The sequence below is a fragment of the Haliaeetus albicilla genome, chromosome 12 (genome assembly GCF_947461875.1).
Source record: "Haliaeetus albicilla chromosome 12, bHalAlb1.1, whole genome shotgun sequence".
Lineage (NCBI taxonomy): Eukaryota > Metazoa > Chordata > Aves > Accipitriformes > Accipitridae > Haliaeetus > Haliaeetus albicilla.
In genome coordinates this window covers 43427419-43448381 of record NC_091494.1, presented here as the reverse complement: position 1 = coordinate 43448381, position 20963 = coordinate 43427419, and the positions used below count along the sequence as shown (strand labels likewise).

General features: G+C 38.7%; 1 protein-coding gene across 9 annotated transcripts in view; it reads left to right on the top strand.

Annotated features, from left to right (window-relative positions):
* Window positions 1–20760, top strand: part of CCDC57 (coiled-coil domain containing 57) — a 51827-nt gene extending 31067 nt beyond the window's left edge. For all 9 annotated transcript variants that reach the window (XM_069799591.1, XM_069799592.1, XM_069799590.1 and 6 more), the window contains 6 exons: window positions 828–928; window positions 4804–5032; window positions 5698–5834; window positions 12002–12124; window positions 12493–12715; window positions 20002–20760. In XM_069799591.1, the coding sequence (XP_069655692.1) occupies window positions 828–928; window positions 4804–5032; window positions 5698–5834; window positions 12002–12124; window positions 12493–12715; window positions 20002–20225 (1037 nt within the window). In that variant the 3' untranslated portion in view covers window positions 20226–20760. The remainder of the gene's footprint in view (window positions 1–827; window positions 929–4803; window positions 5033–5697; window positions 5835–12001; window positions 12125–12492; window positions 12716–20001) is intronic.
* The last annotated feature ends 203 nt before the right edge of the window (window positions 20761–20963 follow it).

The window sequence follows — 20963 nt, the reverse complement described above, 5'->3', positions numbered from 1 at the left end:
AAGTGCTGCACAATGCTATTGCTACCACTCAGCCACTGATGCCCAGTTAGTTCCCAAGCAGCGGTCTGCCCTGGCCAACTCTCCCCAGTTTATGGACTAGGCATGACGTCATATGTGTGGAACATCCCTTTGGCCAGTTTGGGTCAGCTGCCCTGTCTGTGTCGCCTCCCAACTTCTTGTGCCTCTCCAGCTTTCTCGCTGGCTGGGCATGAGAAGCTGAAAAATCCTTGACTTGGTATAAATACTACTTAGCAACAACTGAAAACAGCAGTGTGTTATCAACATTATTGTTGTACTAAATCCAAAACATAAGACTGTACCAGCTACTAGAAAGAAAATTAACTCTATCCCAGACAAAACCAGGGCAGTTGTCCATATACATCAAAATGTTCAGACTCACGTTTTTACTGGAACTAAAAGAAGAAATTTTCAGGATTAACTTTCATTTATCAGTGATTTTTTCCAACTGTGATTGAAAAGAAGATACTGTGTCTTAATTATTCTTGTTATACTTGGTATTGCCAGTTTCCCAAGAACGATTAAATAATGCAGTATTGCAAAAAATAAAAGCTTCCCTGTGCTCCTTACCCACGAATTGACCTTTCTAATGTGTCATCTCTAGTCACTTCTGTATTTTGTAGCTGACTGATGTTTGCATATTGTGAGACTACTATTTTTTATATTTCTTCAGCTCTGTTTACAACATATCTACTGAAGTGGTATAAGTGGATATTCATGAGAGAAAGTTCTGAAACAGCTGCTGCTGTGAAAGCCTAAACTCTGTATAAATACATATACATTCATATTATACTCCTCTTCTCTTTTAGGTTCATCGTGCACAAACAAAATTTTAACTGGAACCACTTTGAGCAATATCAAACTCAGCTCAGCTAACTCGGATTGTATAGTAAACCCAGACACAGAAGAGGTATGAAGAGGTTTAAACTACCTAAAATATTTGTATGCACATGTGTGTATGTAATTAAATAGATAACATATTATTTATGTTTGAATAAATAATAAAAACTGAAGCAATATACACTTACGTGGTCAGTTAGTAATGAGTGTAAGTTAGATGAGAGCCTGCAATGATTTTTTTCAGCCCAGTTTATGCTCATTCTTTCTAGGAAATACATTTTGACTAGTCATTCCCTGGCACAAGTCACTCCAGATCTTTCAAGCCTTTCTTGATATTTTTTTTCCACTTGCAAATTCTTAAACTACGTGCATCACCTCTTTGAGTTTTCCATTGTAAATCCGTATTTTAGCCTTTTTTTAAAATAACGAAAATCATTCAAGATGCCTTGTAATAAGGTGAGTAGAGATGAAACTGTAGATAGTGTGTCACTGCTGGACTCTGATGAGAAGGTCCTGTGAAGCCGTGGCTGGAGGTAGATACTCAGATGGGGTTGCATGCTCCGTTAGCAGGGCAGAGTGCCTTTGCCTGGGAGAACCTCCTGGCTCCCGCCGGGCCCACGCTGCAGGGCGGGGAGGCTGTACTGGCAGGGCAGTGGCCACGGCCACCGGCTTGCCAGCCCCCGGGCCCCAGCAGCGGGACACCCAGCTGCGGTGGGCTCCCATGCATGCCCCACGGAGTGACTGGGAGAAATAACGGAGCGCCAGCGTCGGTTGGGAGCTCACCCCACCCTCAAAAGAAGAGCTCACCAGCTCTGGGAGTGTTTTTACTCAGTTCCAGGGTTTACAAATGTCATTGCCTTTGTGTTAGTTTAAAGGGTAGGAACAATATTGGCATTAAAGTGTGACAGAGGCATCTCTTGGAAAAATAGTAAAGGATTTGAAAACTGGGACAAATATCTAATATTACGTAAGGAGTAAGTCGCTATATGTTCTCCCCTTCCTGTGTCCCAGTGATTTGGTGGTGCAGTAAACAGAGTCCAAAGTAAGATTGGTTAAGATACAATTGAAAAACAAGGGTTTTCTAATTTTCGAGTAATCTGTAAAATCTACCAATATCTGTTTCATTCTTTACTCTTACTGTTAAGACTCACCAGTAACCATCTAAGTTCAAGAAAATGGAAATAATAGCTAAGAAAGAAATAAGGATGAGAGGTGCTGATTACATTAAAAGCTATGCGCTTTAAGAACTGAAACAATATCAATGTTCAAATAAAACTTTGGATCCTTGTGTGAAAACATGTACAACTCTATCCCAGCTGAAACCAGGACACCCACGAGGCGCAGATCATGTTTAATCTTAGTTGTATCTTTTTGCTGAATACAGAAGGAGATTTGTTTGTTCCCGCTGTCAAATTATATTTAGGAAATCATTGTGTCCCAGTATGAACAACACAGATTTATTTTTTTCTCTTTGGCCACTTCCAGAATTAGGTGAAAACTGAATTTTATACCAACTATTCTTTTCTGTTGCAGAAAATGTTTTACAAACTACTGTCCAAGATGCATTCTCATTTTCTTTGCATTTAAGTGGGGATAAAGCCTTAAAAGAAAAATAGAGAGTGGCTTTGCCTTGGAGACAGTAAGCTAGGAACTGAACATTCTCTGTGCCAGAGATTAATCTTTTGCTTCATGATGCTAAACTATAATTGAATGCTCAGGGCTGGATATGAGAACAAGAATATTTTTCAGGCAGTGATATGCATTTTCAGTGTGAAATGTTGAATTCCTTGTGCTTTATATGTATAGGCACGTAGTAAATAGCAGATGTGCAGGCCAAAACTTGAACAAAATGCTGGAATTGTAGTTAATGCTGTCCTCACTGATGTTGAACTATCATTTCCTGTCTATTTCTTCTCACTGCTTTATTTCTTCTTCCTTAGTGCATAACAAGCCTTCTTAGGCATAGACTGGCAACTGGAAACAGTCCTGAGAATATCTTAGAAACAATGGGCAAAACTTCATTAGAATTCCTTACTGGATTTTAGAAGTGCTTATCTTTTAACATTTTTCTACACTGTCTCTGTGCTTCTTACATTTATTAATTGCATGCTAAGGATGTACTTAATGCCATGATGAATCACAGGCAAAAATATTTCTACCTTGGGGCGTTTAGCATTTGTTGAGCTATAATGGTAACTGAACATGAGGGTGCAGATGTGACGTCAATACAGAGAGCTTTCTTTTTTTCCATGTAATATAACAGAGGTTCTGGGAGCATAATCTCAAAATGATAAACTCTAGAGCTAAAATGTAGCTAAAGAAAAAGAGGAAGGTTTATTGTGCAAACTAGTAAAATAGGCGTGTAGACTTTTGCGTGTACATATATTTTTATTCTTTTCTGTTTGTATCAGCTCTGAGGAGAGATTTTCATCCCACCTTTTTTCAGTACCCATCTTTTCCATGTTTTCTCTCTTTTGTATTGTAGAGTTTTACTCTGGACATAGATCTAAAGGTAAAAAGATTTCTGAGTTCCACTCCTAACTCTACAGCTTACAATCTGTCATCTGAAAAAAAATCTTCTGTGTAATGCTATTGAATGTTTTCATGAAAAACTCAGGAAAAATAGAAGTTTAAGCAACTGGTATTCCTGTCCCAGCCATGTGATGTGCTTTTGCCTCTTGGTACAGTGAAGGTGGTACATAGTGTGACAGCCAGTGGTACCATAATTGGTCATCACCTTGACCTCTCTTTATGTTAAGCCTTGGTGTGTTAAGTTCACTGTTCATATGATGAGGGTAGAATGTAAGAATTTGTGGCTGCTTATATTAATTGCTTTGATATAAATTGCTCTATGTACGCCAAAGTGGTGTTCCTTTTTTTCTTTCACTTTGGTGTCTTTCTTCATGTTTTTAGATTCTAGTCCTGCACTAACTTCTCCACCTTTGTCCCCTATAGTGTTTGTGGACCTGTATGCTTTCCATGTATGTTCTCAAGGGCCTCCTCTTTTATGGTAAAACTCTACAAAGAAATAAGAGAATGGGACTTGTGTGAGACACTAAGGCCACGGTGGTTGGGGTTTTTTGTTGGTATGGATAACACCTTTCAATGTGTACTTCTTGAATCACAGTGTTCAGGGTGATTTAGTTGAAAACTGATTGGGATTGCACAATTACAGTGTGGTACATTTCTGACTAGTTTATATGTGGAAGAGTAAATATATAGATGAGCAAGAGTTTTGTAAAACGCTTTTAATGTATGTGACATATTTAGATACTTGTGGCACTGAAGTATTTAAAAAGTCTATAGGGAGATGATTAGTTCAGTGAACAATGAGTATTTAAACGGATATTGAAAAGTCTCCTCTGTAGTAAGGGGGCTGAAAGAGGACAGTATATAGCTCTTGAGACACAAAGATGTGATCTTTTGGGTAAATACTTTATCCTAATGTATATGTGAAAGTGGACTCAATTAGGTTTGCAGACACAAAACCAATTGTAGAATCTTTACTTTTCACTCTGAAACCTTTCTCTTTAAAACAATGTTTTAAGTCATATCTACCCCATATGTGTGTATGCATGCAATGATTACACAAAGAAGGGTTTGTAGTAGCTTGCTATCTGCCGTAAAGCAGTTTTTTCCACATTTTATCTTAAAATTAACTGCTCTCTAGTTTACAGTTATATGGTGTTTATCCTGTGTGTATTATTTACACTTACAGTTAACAATATTTGTAGAAATGTCCCAGGCTGCTATAGTGTTTTGCTCCACAGTTTAATTGCCCTATATTGCTAACAAAATTTTGAAAATGGACCCTCAAAAATGGGCTGTAGACTTCAACTTTACACTTTTTCTTCAACTGGCTTCTAATGCATATTTGTGCAAATCTCTAAACCCGCAGAGCACATTTTCAAAATATTAATTATAAGCACTACCTGTTTTTTTCAGGGGCCAAAAGCCAAAGTTCTTGAAGATAAGATGGTGGATCTTGGACAAGAGTTACCTGATGTAGGTCCTGGTGTCGGTCTTCAGTATGGTGTCAGCTGCACTCTACAAGGAATGCGAAATAAACTGAAGGAAGCAGCAAGTAAAATCTCAATTCTGAGCCAAGAGAAGCAGCAGCTGATTGAAATGGGAAACAGACTCAGGGCAGAACTTGTAATGGTATTAAAGGAAGGTAAATTTATTCTACGGAAGAGTGCTAGCTTAAATATTTAGAATAAAACTTGGGAATCAGTTCATCCTTTGAGCTGGAGAGAGCTAGGCTTTAATATGAAAGCAAAGTGCTGGACCTCACTGTTTCTTGATCTGCATAGTTTGTGTGAGACTGCAGTGCTAATTGTTGCAAGTAAGATTATCCTGTGATAGGAGGTGCTAACATAGAACAATGAGGGTCTGTAGGCAGTAACTTTCTGTTGATTAACATCTTAGATGAAGGACTCCCTGGTGCTTAGATGTCGGTGTGGGAACTGGAAGTTGAACTCGGACTTCTTTTAAGAGCAGAAAAGAGGTAGTTTGTCTCTTGGAATAAAAACTAATGCATTATGAAAGTGGAAGAGAAAGCAGAATAAGCTTACTATAGAGTAAGCTTGAATCAAGAGTATATATAATGTAGGAAGATTTCACTGCAGACATTTAAGTTCCATGCAACAATTACTCTGGCAATGAAGCAAAGGGAAAAAACATGAGGCCCATTTCCTCATCGCACTGAATCCATCTGCAATGGGAAGGCCTGTGTTCTGTGGTTCATTTATATCCACTATGAACACTTGCTGGGAATGTAAAATTGATGACAAAATAACAAAAGAGAATGCCTTTCTCAGTATTGTCTCTCCTTTATAGGACTTTGGCATCCTGTTAGCTCTAAGGGCTGCACAGTTTGTATTGCTTCTGGTAGTCTTTTTCCAAGAGAGCTTGTCAAAAGAACACAGTGTCAGCTATCAGCTTTAAAGCATCTACAGCACAGGCTTACAACACAGGTAATGATATGCTCTCCGAAATCGAGTGATAATGAGCAGTTAAGCCAGTTCTAATTCCATGAATATAACTTTCCTTAAAATTCTGCATTTAAATGTCTTTTACTGACTTTAGCTCAAGTCTTCCTTTGGTGCCTTGGAAGATTTCATAGAATCATAGAATGTCCTGAGCTGGAAGGGACCCATGAGGATCTCTGAGTCCTGACTCCACACAGGGCAACCTAGAAGTTAAACCATGTATCTAAGAGCATTGTCCAAATGCTTCTTGAACACCAACAGGCTTGGGGCCATGACCACTGCTTGGGGAGCTTGTTCCAGTGCTTGACTACCCTCTCGGGGAAGAACTTCTTCCTAATATCCAGTCTGAACTTCCCCTGATGTAGCTTTAAGTCATTCCCTTGCATCCTATCACTGCCCACCAGAAAGAAGAGATCAGCACCTCCCTCTCTGCTCCCCTTGTGAGGAAGTTGTAGACAGCAATGAGGTTATTCCTCAGTCTCCTCTTTTCTAAGCTGAATAAGCCAAGTATCCTCAGCCGCTCCTCATAAGTCTTGCCCTCTAGTCCTTTCACCATCTTTGTTGCCCTCCTTTGGACACATTCAAATATTTCTATATCCTTCTCATATTGTGGATTCCAAAACTGCCCAACATTACTCAAGGTGAGGCCACACCAGTGCTGAGTATAGTGGGACAGTCACTCCTTTCAAGTGGTTACCTATACTGTGCCTAATGCACCCCAGGGTACGGTTGGCCCTTTTGGCCACAAGGGCACACTGTTGACTCATATTGAGCTTACCATCAGCCAAAACCCCCAGTTCCCTTTCTGCAGGGCTGCACTCCAGCCTCTTGTCCCCCAATCTGTATGGACATCCAGGATTACACCATCCCAGGTGGAGAATCCAGCATTTGCTCTTGTTAAATTTCATACGGTTGGTGATTGCCAAGCGCTCCATTCTATCAAGATCTCTCTGTAAGGTCTCCCTACTCTCAAGGGAATCAATGAGTCCTCCTAATTTAGCACCATTGGCAAACTTACTTAGTGTGCACTCAACTCCTGTGTCCAAGTCATTGATAAAAACCTTGAAAAGAGCTGGCCCTAAAATGGAGCCCTGGGGAACACCACTGGTGACTGGCCACCAGCCAGATGTTACCCCATTTACTTAAAGGTTTACATTTGGGACTTCAGAATTAACTTTTTTAAACGTGATTTTCATCCAAGGAATTCAGAAACACTTGTGTTAATTCAGCATAAATGCAATCCTGAATTATGAGTTTCATAAAGCTTAGTTTTAAATAAGTAAGATAGGCCATTTGAAGGATTTGCAGTGTGTTCTAAGATAAACTTGAAAATGATTAATCATTGAGCATACTACTAAATGTCCGCAATGGTGGGATTCTAAAACACCCTTGTCCAAATTATTGTAATAGCACATTTTTCATATATGAAAGTAGGATATATAATTAACCTGTCTCTTATCTTCTGTAATTAAAATGCAACTTTTAATAGTTAAATTGCAGTTTTCATCAGAGAGACAATTGGATAAATCCTGGCTCCCCTAGTAGTTAGTGGCAGACCTCCCAGTGACTTCAATAGTCAGGATTTCACTATGTACTTTACTTAATTGATCAGCAGATTTGTTCCTGTGAGGATTGAGTCAGAGCAGCTGATTGTCGTTGTAGTTTTGAGGGCAGTAAACAGTGTTCTTTCAGAAAGGGTTAGGTTGTTGCTCCGAGGTATAAAACTCCAGTAGAATTATTAACCAAGTTCAGTTGGGGAAATACTTCCTCTGGGAACCTCTCTGGGCAGCTTGTTTCAGTGTTTGACCACCCTCCCAGTAAAGAAGGTTGAGGTTTGGGGGGGGGTGGTCCCCTTATGCTTAAGTGTAGTGTCCTGTACTTCACTTTCTGCCCATTGTCTCTCATTCTTCCACTGTATACCACTGAGAAGAGTGTGGCTCAGTCATCTTTACCTCCTCCCACCATCCCCATCAGGTGCTTATACATGTTGAAAAGATCACTCCTGACCTATCTCTTCTGGAGGCTAAAGAGGGCCAGGTTCCCCAACCTCTCCTCATATGTCAGATGCTCCAATTTTTTGATCATCTTTGTGGCTGTTTGCTGGACTTGCTCCAGTATGTCCATGTCTTTCTTGTACTGGGGAGCCCCAAAGTGGACACAATACTCTAAATGTGGTTGCACCAGTGGTTGGTGGAGGGAGGTATCACCTTCCTTGACCTGCTGGCAGTGCTTTCCCTGATGCAACCCAGGATGCTGTTGGCCAAAGGCCTCAAGAACGCATTGATCCCTCATGTTCAACTTGTAGTCCACCAGGTTTCCTGTTTCTTTTCTGCTGTGCTGCTTTCCAAGCAGTCAACTTCCAGCCTATTAGATTGAAACTGCAATCTCCTCTGCCTTTGGGGACAATCAACTGAATTAAAGCTAATCTCCTCTGGAGGATCCTGTCTATTTTTAATTCTCTCTTTATGCATTCTTATTTCTCTTAACTGAAATCAAGAACAGATTGAGAGCCTTTTTGTGGATTACTGAAGTTCATTCAGGAATATGTAGGAGATTGAAGTTTAATGTTTCTCTTTTTACATACTAAGATCTCTGTGATAATATGAAACTACACAGGAGAGAATCCTATCATGTTGTCAGATTGCACTAAGAAATCACAAATGTCGGTCATTTACTTGAAAATTTTACCATCTGAACACGTTCTAAAATCATCTTAAACATTTTTACATCTAGACACATTCTAAAAAGATAAGACAGTATAACCACATATTCGTTTTGAGCATGCCATCCTGTGGTTTTTTCAGCCTGAAGTTATCGCTATTTTCTTCAGATGTTTTCTGGTTGGCCTAAATGTATTACAAAGAGTATGAACCATCCAACCAGACAGTTTGGATGACAAAGGTGAGTTTCTTAAAAGAGCCAGTGGAAGTAAATTGTAATGAATATTTGATTTTTCTTACATATAAGAATGATGTTAAAGAAAAAAAACATATTAACCTCTGTAGTTGCTTAGAATAAGTGCTACAAATTAGGTAAATGAAGGTTAAGTGACTCAGCTGGCACTAATTTAACCAGTTGTATATCTGGGCATGACATGCTTTCAATTTGAAATTTAGTTCTGCCAAAAATAGATATTTTTTTTTCCTGTGAAGTAAAACAGCGCTGCAGATTAGCCTTGTAGTTATACCCATGAGGGGTGTTAGCTGGACTAATTACAAAAACTTCTGGGTCAGTTGATTTAAGAAAACAATGGGAAAAGTTGTCCAGCAATTAAATTTGAGAACAAGAGTTGACAGGGTCGAGTTCAGTCTTCTGCTGTCAGGTCTTTAGGCAGACAGTTATCCAGCTTCTGCAGGACATTGCTATTCTCTTGGATAAAGGATAGTAGTAAAAACAGGTAGTACTTGTTTGGAGGGGTTAAACATTTGAATGTGAAAGGAAAAGGCTCTCCAAGCATCCAAAGTATGCAGCAGTATTTCAGCTGGGAAAGGCATATATTTGGGGAAGAAAATGGGTACATATGTTTCTTGGCAGATTGAATCTATGGCAATATTTTGGAATATGTTCTAAGGGAACCCGGCAGGGAAGAACTCTGTGTTTGGATGTCCCATCACAGGTGCTTGAGTTTCTCTTAGCTTCTTCCTAGCCAAAGATATCCAACAGGAGGGGCGCTCCTGTTTGATAGAGAAAGGTTGCCTGAAGTCCAAAAGGCTGTGCTGTTAGAGTCAATTAGAACCAAATTTAAACAGATTGCTTGAGTGAAAATAAGCCCCTGTTCTTCTTTACTGCTCATTAGTCAATGAAGAAGTTTTAAAGGTTGTAATGTGAGCAAACATTGTAAACCATCCATCAGACAGTGATAAACTGAGAATGCCATCTGGTGTACCTTTACAGAGCTAATGGAGACTTATTCTTCCTTAGATGTAGCAGACAGTCTGAGATAACAGAAACTGAGAATTAACGGGTCAGTCAGATAAGTGTAACGTGAGCTGGAGAATCTGGTATATTTCACAAAATTTATATAATTGAGTTCTTTTGACATCAAAAGTATTAGTGAGGGCATCAAAAATACTAGTTAGGAGATACCATAGTGAAAGCCAACTGAGTTCCGAGACTGAGAAGGCTCAAATTATTCAAGCTCTGTGTGAACAGCTCTGGGAATGCAGCACTGTTTTGCAACTCTTCATTGACAGTTTGAGGACCTGATCAAGACCTGTCACTGCAGCACTGTCACAAGAAGTATTAGCATCTTGTTGTAGCGTGAGGAAGGTCCTCAGAGAAAAGAATCGGGGAGCATCAAATAAATAGCCTTGCTGGCATGTCAATGATACATCTTATGGGATAGTGGTATGGGGCTACTTCCGGAGCAGAAGATCTTAAAATTTTTGTAAAACTCCAAGGTGAAAAGATCAGCTCTGGTCCTAGATGACAGTCCTGAGCATAAGATTCTGATCTCCCTCTTGCGGGGTTTCAGAAGGAAATAGGTGAGGCAGCTGTTAAAATGTGCAGGAAGCCTGGAAAATGGTCTGCCAACAGGTGAACTTACTGTGGAATGCCTCAGCGTGCTTGTGGATATATAATTTGTTCAGGATGCTTGTGAACATCTTACTAGCTTAAAGTCACAAGCTTGCCATCCTTTGCCATCCACTTTCAGTTCAGTGAACTGTTTCTTAAGCTCTTAAACTCTAACATGGGGAATAATTTTTACAAAGGAGATTAGGGTCCAGCAAAGCATTTGAGGAGACCTTTTGTAGACTGCTTGTTTCATCTGTGCACTGCTTGGATCGAGGTCTGGAAAGGATTAGCTAAATGCCTATACTAAATGTATGTAAAAGCGATTTCCAAATCTGGACAAAATTGCCACAATTCAAAACCACATTTTTTACAATTTTTTTTTCTCCACCTTTTAAATTTTTCTTTCTTTCACAGCTCATCTTAGAACTTAGCTGACTCTTAAATTGAGACCAATGAATATTCATTGCCCATCCATCCCAGTCTTCCCTTGCCTTATTTTTAATGAGCTAGGTACTGTGTTTGCTATTTTTCTGACATCTCGTGTCTCCCATGTTCTTTTTAAAATCTTGAAAGATTATTCTTGCTTTTGTAAGAATAGATTTTAAAAATACAATGTGTCCGTGGCTCTTGGAGAGGTAGCATTTGACTGTGAGTTTCCAGGTGGTGTGCTAAACTCCAGCAATAGTAGTCCAACCTCTTCAGCTCATGGGTTGCTTGGAGGTCATGGTTGAAGTGGCTATCATTGAGGATCTTTCCAGCTCTGGAACCTTTGGGATCATCTCTGTTACTGCTGGAATTTGTCCAGACTAGAAAGAAGGATAGCCCTTCTTATATCTAAGCTGTTCATCTTCAGTAGTCTCATTCCAGGCAGCTCTTTACCCAGAACATACCTGCTGAGGCTTCAGCTCCTGCGTTGAAGCTGAGCTCCAGGTTGAGTTTCTGAACCCTGCTATTCTAGTTTGGCTGGTTTTCTTCTAGGTAATCACTCTTACTAGTCAGACTACATTTGCTCCTGCGTTCAAGATCATCATCCTTACCAAAAACTGAGAGAACATATTACTATCATACCTACAGCAATTTCAGTATCAGTTACTTTATATGATAGGCTCATGTTTAGCTTCTTTAGTCTTAAATATACAACAAAAGACTTTGATGTTTATTTTCACCTCCTTTGACAGGGCTGAAGCAGTCTGCTTTTCATCAAATCTCACTTTAATTGCTACATGTTGAAAGTTGGGGAAACTTTGTGTGGTAATTAGGTTTTTTTCATTGCTGACAAATTACTTTTCCATAGTTTGCTTTATTTTGTTTGGGTTTTTAGGACTTCTTTGGCAGTTTTTCTTCTGTAATTTAATCATGGGAAATGACAAAAGTGAAGAATGACCCTGACAATGTAAACTTGAGTAACAAGGCAGGATGATAGTAACAGCAGCAGGAAATGTAGATTTTGAACAAATTTAATGAGAGGTTTATTATGAGGGTAGTGTGGCCCTGTTGATCCAAAGGGAACATAATTTTGTTTAATATTATTTATAACTGATTATTTTAAATCTAGCAGTGTAACAGCAGACTGAGCTATAAATGTATTATTTTTAGAGACCATGCGTTATTTGTGTTAATGTAATATTTCATATTAGGAGCTGCAGTATACAAAGCAACACCATCCCTCAAGGATGCCTTCTCTAATTGCCTGCCCTAGCTTAAAGGAAGAAGAAGCTCCAAGCAGCTATGGAGAAGAAACAGAATTACCATCCGCTGAGGTACAGTGCAGTTTTATCATCAATGTAATTTCCCTTCAGCTGGATTTTTCAGTTGCAGTTTCTCAACAGTCGTCTCCTGGAAGACTTAAAAATATAGGTATTTTTTTAAGTTATGCATTGTTCCTGCACAAAATAGTATCTGTTAACACTTAATAAACTAGGGTTTCTCAATCACTTTCATGATGTTGTAATTAATCTCCTTATACAACCTTTCAAAACTAAAAATAATAATTTTCTTTTGTCTTGCCTCTTGCTGAAACCTTCTATCTTTCCAAGACCAAGATGCCCCTGTGAGATTTAACCAATTTTCAGATGTCTTTGATGTGAAACGTACGTATCTCTGTAAGATTGTGTTCGAATTTGAGCAGGTTCAGCTAGATTTCTCTATTGAAAATCATGGGCCAGAGCAACGAAAGGCAGATACATCCTCAAAAATCATTCAGAGTCAGCCACTCGGGCAGAGTCCTAGTCAAGCCCAGCAAGTCCAGCTTTCTTCATCTGGAGCACATAATTTCTGCCGAGGTATTTGGCAAACTTTAGAAATGGGATCAAGCCTTTCTGTTCTCACTCCTCAAAAGAACACTGACCAAGGTAAGCATGCTTTGTAAAGTAGTCACAGTATTTGACTCTTCTAGAAGAATGGAAGTACAGTAGTGGATTCTGCCCCCTTCCACTAAATTTTTTACATGACTGCTACTGTTATTACAGTCCTGTAATCAGAATCTGAAGATCTAATGAGTTACTTGAAGGGAATTTCACTGTTGCCAGCAGAAGTAAGAATTAAAAGAAATACCTATATAGCTCTCTGGTTTTAATGCCATTGTTGCAAATACTTCTCCCCTTTTATTAGATACTCCTGGAAATGCAAATACCCTTCTGTTTTGACATAGTCTAAACCTTATCTGGGGCAGATATGAAAGTGTCTGTCTGAGAATTGCACACTGCATGTGTTGCCAAATGACGGTTAAATCAAATTGTAATTTGGCAAATCCTTGCTTAATCATTTTTGTGGCAGGTTAATAGCTACAATACAGTATAGTGTGCTAAGACCTAAAGGCCAAAAGTGAGATCATGGGCATAATGTGGTATATGCTGTGGGCACACAGTGAACTAGGTGTTGTTATCCACTAGAATTTTACAATCCAGTGCAACAAGTTGGAACGTAAAAAAATAAAAGCAGACACAAATTCTTATATGTGAGACAGCATCCTGACCTTACATATCAGACAGTATCAGGTTTAGGATGAGAGGAGAAGGTAAAGCCTAGGTCATAGGCTGAACGTTAATCAGTGTTATACTTCTACAAAAAGCACCACATTCTTGGAAAATTTTAGCAGGAGCGCCGTTTGTAAGATACGTGCAGTGAAGTGTAGCCTCTTCACAGGCAAATTGTAAAGGAACTTTTTAATGGTAGCCATTATGTTGAGTGGTATATTGCAGATGAATGTTATGTCTCCCACACTGTTGGCCTGTTCATGAAGTAATCCTTCATTGGCAAAACTTTGGAAAACTGTTCTAACACTTGCTGTGGATAGGACAAAAAGTAATGGCCTTAAATTATAATACTGGAAAAACTTTAAGGATGGCTAATAATGGAGTATGTTCCCCAGCAGGATTGTAGACTCTTCTTTATAAAGGGTCTTTATAAATAGACAGACAAACATTTCTCCAGAATGTTCCAAGTAAAGGTGATTTTTATATTTTAATAAGAGGCATAGCATTCAACAGATTATTTCTTACAGTGTTGTGGGGCTTGTGTGGGTTGCTTGGTTTTTTGATTTTGATATTTTTATCATCATCATTTGATGATCTGATGGCAGCTGTGGAGTAACATGGCAGCCATCTAGCCTTTTCAAATGAGCTTTATATTAATAGTGACCTGTTACCGTTACATAGATGCTCATGTGCCATTAACCACATACCAGATTGCAGGAGCAAGAATGCAACCAGTGGGTTAAGGGAAGTGGTTTGTTCTCCTCTATTTGGTACTTGTGAGGCCACATCCATAGTACAGTGTCCAGTTTTGGACCCTCTGGTACAAAGGATTGACAAACTGGGAGTCCAGTGGAGAGCCACCAAGACAGCTAGGGCGCTGGAACACACGTTACAGGAGAAGAGGCTTAGAGAGCTGCGTTGTTCAGTGTGGAGAAGAAAGCCAACAGGTGGTCTGATTGCTGCTTTTTAACTACCCAGTAAGGGATTTTGGAGAAGCCAGAGCCAGACTCTTAGAGGTGCACAGTGAAAAGAAAAGAAGCAATGGACACAAGTTGTGTCAAGATACATTCTGAGGAGGGAGTGATAAGCACTGTGACATTTCACCCAGAGGTCCTTTCCAACCTACATTATATCTATTTTTAAACCAGTGTATAGGTGCAATGAACCATCTTTAGTGGCACACAAGAAAAAAAAATATTTTAAAGGGCTTTCAAAATGAAGAATGGATTACAAGTGTCTTTATTCACAACAGCAGTGCATTGCAGGGACAAAGTAATGTGCACTGACAGACCTGTAGGACTGGAATGGACATAGTGCTGACAGTCATGATTCATGTGCTTTTTTTGTGGGGCTGGAACTGAAATAGGAAGAGTATTTCAGGTCAGGCCTATATTGACAGGATAAGCAAAAGGATGTCTTTGAAACATTACTGATAGTGCCATGCAGTTTCATGCTCCTGTATGCATGATGCAACACCACTGGCAGCCTTACAAGGACATCAGTTTCTTAATGTCTAGAAATTTCCAGCCACCATTGCAAAACTTACTGTAGATTTTTGGGGATCTAGAAAATAGCAAAAGGGAAAGATGATACTGCCAACATGAAACAAGTGAAACATCAATAAGGGGTGATGTTTTCCTGAGAACAACCTTAATTTGATCTCTGCATCCAGATTTACCCTAAGAACACCTGAGCAGAACTTCTTACTCAAACATGCAGGCCCTGAAATACTTAATTGCAAAAATAGGACTTTTAAAAACTCTTTTGTGTTGCTTAGCTTTCTCCTCCAGGAAACCATCCAAATGGTATCCTTAATTTTACTATACTGAATTCTGCATTTCAGAAAACAAGATTGTGAAAGCAAAATCTTTCTTTTCTGGAAGAATGTCACGTCAGAGCAGAATATACAAAATTTTCAAGGAGTTCTGCTTCTGATTTTTAGCAGAAGCTTGCATTATTTTTCATGCCTGAGCTATGGAAAATTAACTCAATCTTTCCTGTTTAAAACCACTCACTTGAGTTTAATACATTCATCAAACACATGGTTACAGTGGATAGAACAGTCATTAAGACAGAGTGACTCGGTACTGGGCTTTCAGATAAAAGTGACGCACACACAGACTTGAAAGCTCAGTAACAAAAAATGACTTGCAACAAAGCAAGCAAGTTTGCTTATTCAAACATTTCTTTTACAAGTTCAACTCTGTACAAATCTGTCACAGCAGTAGCTGTGTTTTATAGGCATTTCTGGTGAAACAGAAACAATTGTAGTGTGAGAATGATTTTTCTGAACCTGTTGAACAGCTTCCTTCATTTTTTTTCATGTACAAAACAACCTATTGGGACTTAAAATGGTTGGCATGTCAAGTAAGCCCTGCAATTTGCTGTATTTCCAGCATATGACACAATTCAGTGACTCAGGAGCATTTATGGCTACATGTTAACAGTGAATTACTGAAGTGGACTGTCATATACTTTGTTCATTTCACCATCAAATTCAGAACTTGTGGAAGCTTCCATGCAAGTCAGAAGGCTATGAGATATTTTAATTTTCTCTCTCCTTACTCTACCTGCTGATTCTTAGTTTGTACTGCAGGAATGAGATTAATTTAATAATTTGTATGTTAATGCTGCAGATAAGTAGAAAGAAAGGGTTTAGAAAGAACACAGGTTCCTTGTTCAGGTGTTTTTATTGTTCTGTATTATTGAAAGAAAAAGATCCTGCTACAGAGATAGACAGATACAAGCCACAATGATATTAAAAGTGTCAGTGTTATATATGTAGACTGTACTAGTAAGAAATATGCTTCTCTCTCTCTTTCCGTTTTATATGCCCTATCCCAGAGGTTGAGAGCAGGTGGAAGACTTCAGTTGGTGATCCGTATCATACGCGTCTTGAAAGCTGATGACAGGCCATCCTCAAAGGAAAGTTGCTTGTCAGAAGAGTTGTATGCTTTCCTCTGAAAATCAAGACACATGTATACAACCATGTGATTAGCTTCTGTACATGGTGCAAGGTTTCTCTACTCACCTGTGGGCTATAGGGCCTTTTTTGATTTTAGAATAAATGTTAGGCAGGAGGCGGGGAAGCCTTGTAAAACATTTAGAAAATTGGAATTTATTTTTCTTCAAGTAAGTTAGCTTAATGAAGTTTTTACTTGCTATTTGAGACACTTACTAGTTTTTCTGGAAAGACAGGCAAACATCCCATAGTAAAGTTTGACTGTAAGACTGCATTTAGAGTGAAGCCAATACTGTGAAGGGTGCTTTGTGATGCCATGTGAAAACCTCCTGATCAACTTGGGTCAACAGAGACTGGGGTCAGTGCAGAGGGAAGAAGAGCTTACGGCAAGCTGTATCTGCACTTGGAATGTCCCCACTAGTCACTTGTTTTACACATTTTTGAGGTAGATGAAACTTCGTATTTTCCATGCCAGAGGAGGGCTCCTCTTGCGGTGGATGGTCCCACTGTACCTTTTGAGAAACCCCACTCCACAGATCTCAGAACTATGTCCTGGGCATATTAATTTGAGTTTACATTGTAGCCTAACAAAGAACAAGATAGAGCTGCTTTGAAGCAAAGTAACTTTTCTGGTTTTCTATTTGAACTTAGATGAGTTTCTTTTACTATAATTCTTGTTGTTACTATTACTTGCAAAAGCTCTGTGGTCTGAAATTCTACACTTTATGGATCAAAAGTTATCTTAAGTGTTTCCACACTAGACAGAATTTCAACAGCTTTGACATCACTGACAGTTCTAAGAGCAATCCATGTGGGTAAAAAGCTGGCCAGAGAAAGAATCTGGTAAAATATTAACAAACAGAAAGAGTGCTCTGGCTCTGGCTTCATTCTGGCTCCAACCAGAGAAAGACTCATGATTTTTTTTCTGCGTTACATAAAACTTCATCTTTGAAGTGTTTCACAAATATTAACTAATCCCCTAGTTACATTTTCTTCACTTAAATGTTCTTCTCCTGAATAGGAACTTGTTTGAGTTGGTGTTCCTTCAGAAGCACTTTTAGCCATAAGCAAATATCTAGAGACAAGTTTCTTAAATGAAATTTTCCATCTGGGAATTTGAGTTTGCTCATGCAACATGTCTAGCTGTATCTCTTTAGTTCTAAAAAAAATCTGTGAATGTTAATTTCTGACTGTCGTTAACACACATCAAATAGATATGTTAAGCATTTCAATACACTAAACATTTAGGTCCATTTTCAAAAGCAGTTTAGGCTCTTAACTATGATCTTACTAGCTCTTGTTGCCAAGGTCACTTCTGAAAGTAAGTTACACACTTGTAAATTAGGTGTGATTTTTCGTTGTGTGTTTGTGAAAACAAAGCTACTGCATTTAAATTTTACGGCACAGTGCATATTCATGCTGATTTTATTCAATGTCCTTCACACATGTGAACAGTTCCAAGCAGAACCAGTAACATATGAAGGTCCTTATTCAGTGTTCTCATAGGATATTTCACTTTAAATAGCATTTCTAATTTTGGGTTATTTGTTCTTTGTCTTTTTTTATTTTGTAGAACAAACTTTACAATAGTCATATAGAATCCTTGTGTTCTGTGTTGTTCTTCCAAACACCTAAGTAACCTTTACTAGTTATAACTGTAGTGTCTCTACTAATGTCAAGAGACAAGCATACAGAAGACTTGAGAGGAAGGGATGCAGTGATTCATTGGTGCTTGGTTACTTTGCCTTTGGATCTACAGGATTAGGGCCTCCCACATTATTTGTGAAAGCCATCCCCTTGGTTGAATAAAAAAAGACCCTTCAAAACTGAGGGAGTATTTCAAAAAACAGACTCTCTCTAAGTACTGCTGACTGTGTGCTATTTATGGATCTGCTCATTGCTGTTATTTAGACCACAAACAAGAGGTAATCTCGTTCTGTTGCATCTCCTGTTCAAGCAAAATAATCTTTGAAGCTGTATCCAGTACCTTTCCGACACTACTGCCTGCACTGTTCTAAACTGTTGATGTTGTGAAATTCTGCTTTATTACCTGCCAGATGTGGTAGAGGTCTAGGGTAATCCACCGTAATGATTAAACTCCTTTTTCCAGGCAGGAAAATACATCCAAAGGTCTTCCATGGGCTCAAACATCTTCTTTCATACCTTCTACATCTGTAGGTAACCACTAGGTGGCAAGCTGAACAACATGATTTCGCATCAATAGCACAAGAGTCCACTGAGCTTTTGCCACCTGTAATAACAAATACCACCAAGCTGACTTAGTGCAGAGATTGCACACACATGAGTGAACAGCTGGTTCAAACTAAGCCTGAACATAAAAATTATTTTGAAAAGTGTTATGTTTTGACACTAGCCACAGTGTCATGCTTTGCATAGAGCTATAAACCCTCAATAGATTAATTCATTCCATAATTCAAGAATATTTTTTATTTCCTTCCATATAGAATTTTGTGTGGACTTTCTACCATGTTCTGTTGACTATGAAAATTTACTTTATCCTACTAATAACTTATCTTTGTCAATTTGTGCACCTCTTTTTCTTGCACTTTGATTGAATAGTACCTGGGACTGAAGCCTGTCATGCTCAGAAAATTCAACTAGTACAGAATGTTGTAGTGTGTGTTGTCGCAAGTATATTATGGCTACTTCTGCTGTCTGCTTTGGCTCTCCATAGAAAATCTAAAGTTAAAATCTCAGTGCCTTGAAAAATAAGGATTAAATGGCTGGAGCCAAGCACCTGTAAATATTACCTATAGTTTACAATGAATACTGTGATTGACCAATTCCACTTATCTTACCTAATGAAACCTGTGATAAGACTAAAGTTCAGTTAGTTGGAGATAGTGGTTTTCAGACAATTATGCGAGAAGCTGCAGAATGGACTCCGATTCGTATTAAGACCAGTCTCCCTCCTTCCCAACCAAAGATGTTAATTTTTGAGTTAGTCCTCTCTAGGACACACAGATATTTTAGACAACAAAAATTAAGATTTCCACAGTAAATGCCTTCCTCTGTGAGAGAAGGTAAAAAAACCCACAAAAGATAATGGTAGTAGTGCAGCTTTGTCAAGCCCACAGAATTGCCTTTGAGCCCTTTGGATCATGCACATCCAATGTTTTGCTGCAGCTTTTTTGGCTGCTGGTGACTTCTTGAAACAGATCAAACTATTGCAGCCAACTACTTTATCACCGTTTCCCCATATGGGAACAGGTAGATCTAGCTTTGTATCATGTTGTCCAGTGTGTTGGTATTGCCTTGATTGATACAGATGCTCTCACACGATGGAGAGGAGGGTAAACTTGTAAAATGTGATGTTTAAAAACAGCTGAACAGATGGTTAGTGCTTGACTTGAACAGTTACACCGGCCTTCCAGCTGTCTGTCTCTCTCCTCTCTTAAGCAGTCTGATGCTAATAGAGAATGAACAGGTACAGATGAAGCAAGGATTTAGCAGGGGATGCTGATGTATTATACCATCAGCATAGCAAGCCTTAATGGACAGTTCTATGCCTCTTATGTACAGAAATGGTTCTGTTACTCAATATAAGACTTCGACAATGTGGCAGTATGGCAGCAATATATCTAGAGAAAAAGGAGTAAACCAGTTCTCTTTAACTGTCCAGTCTCATAATTAAATACAAACATAACTACAAAGTATTTTTCTTCCTTTTTTTGAGCAGTGGAGTTTGAAGTTACACGCTCAACTGAGCAATGTGAAGAATCTCGGCAACATATCAAAACCAAGGATAAACCTGAAATGCCATCTGCAGATTTGACAGTCAGAGGAACCAGGCTGGAAGTTCAGCAGAAGTTAAAATCCAGGAATTTACCTTGTGCTCATCCCATAAAACCAAAAATCTCTTCTAAAAAGGCAAAAATCCGCAACTATAATATTAAAGACTGATTTCTTTGTTGGCAGCAAGTTCCAGGTCCACACTTGCTATTAACTTACTTTGAAATCTATAAATCAGGTCTAAATATTTCATTTTTGTATGTCGAGTTGGGATGTTTGCAGTCAGAAGAGAGAACAAATACCCTGTTTCATGCTGTGAACCCTAAAGGTTAATCTGTGTACATTATGAGATTACTGTCTTCACTGTTAATACTGATTTATTTCAATTATATATGTTAAATATTGCTTGCATCGTGGATTTAGAAATGCCCAGTTAATGCATATGTAAAGCCTTGTGCCTTTAGGCAGGGCTTGCAGGTCTTTAGCAGATATTTTGTTGTGAAACTGTAGATGTGATTTAAGCTTAGAAGTGGGATGCCTCAACCTACTTGTTTTCTTATAATTAACAATGCAACCGTTAATCCTGTGCAGCTATCTTTCTACTTGAAATACAGGGGTTTGAAAAGATTACGCCTGAATCTGCTGTAGCTCTTTCCAGTCGTTCAGACAGCATGAGAGAGTATAAAATTAAACTTCTGTTGTCACACCAGTAATTACATTTTTCTTAACAAGAGGTTGCACAGAGCTTAAAGCAGTGAGAAACCTATTCATTAGCAACACTTAGAATCATACAGAAGCATTGTAAGAAATAAGTCTTACGACAGATGAAACTAAAAGAAAAATTGAATGAGCTGTGATGTAATGAGGGGTATCTATATAGTTATGAACACGTCAGGACATTGAAACAAG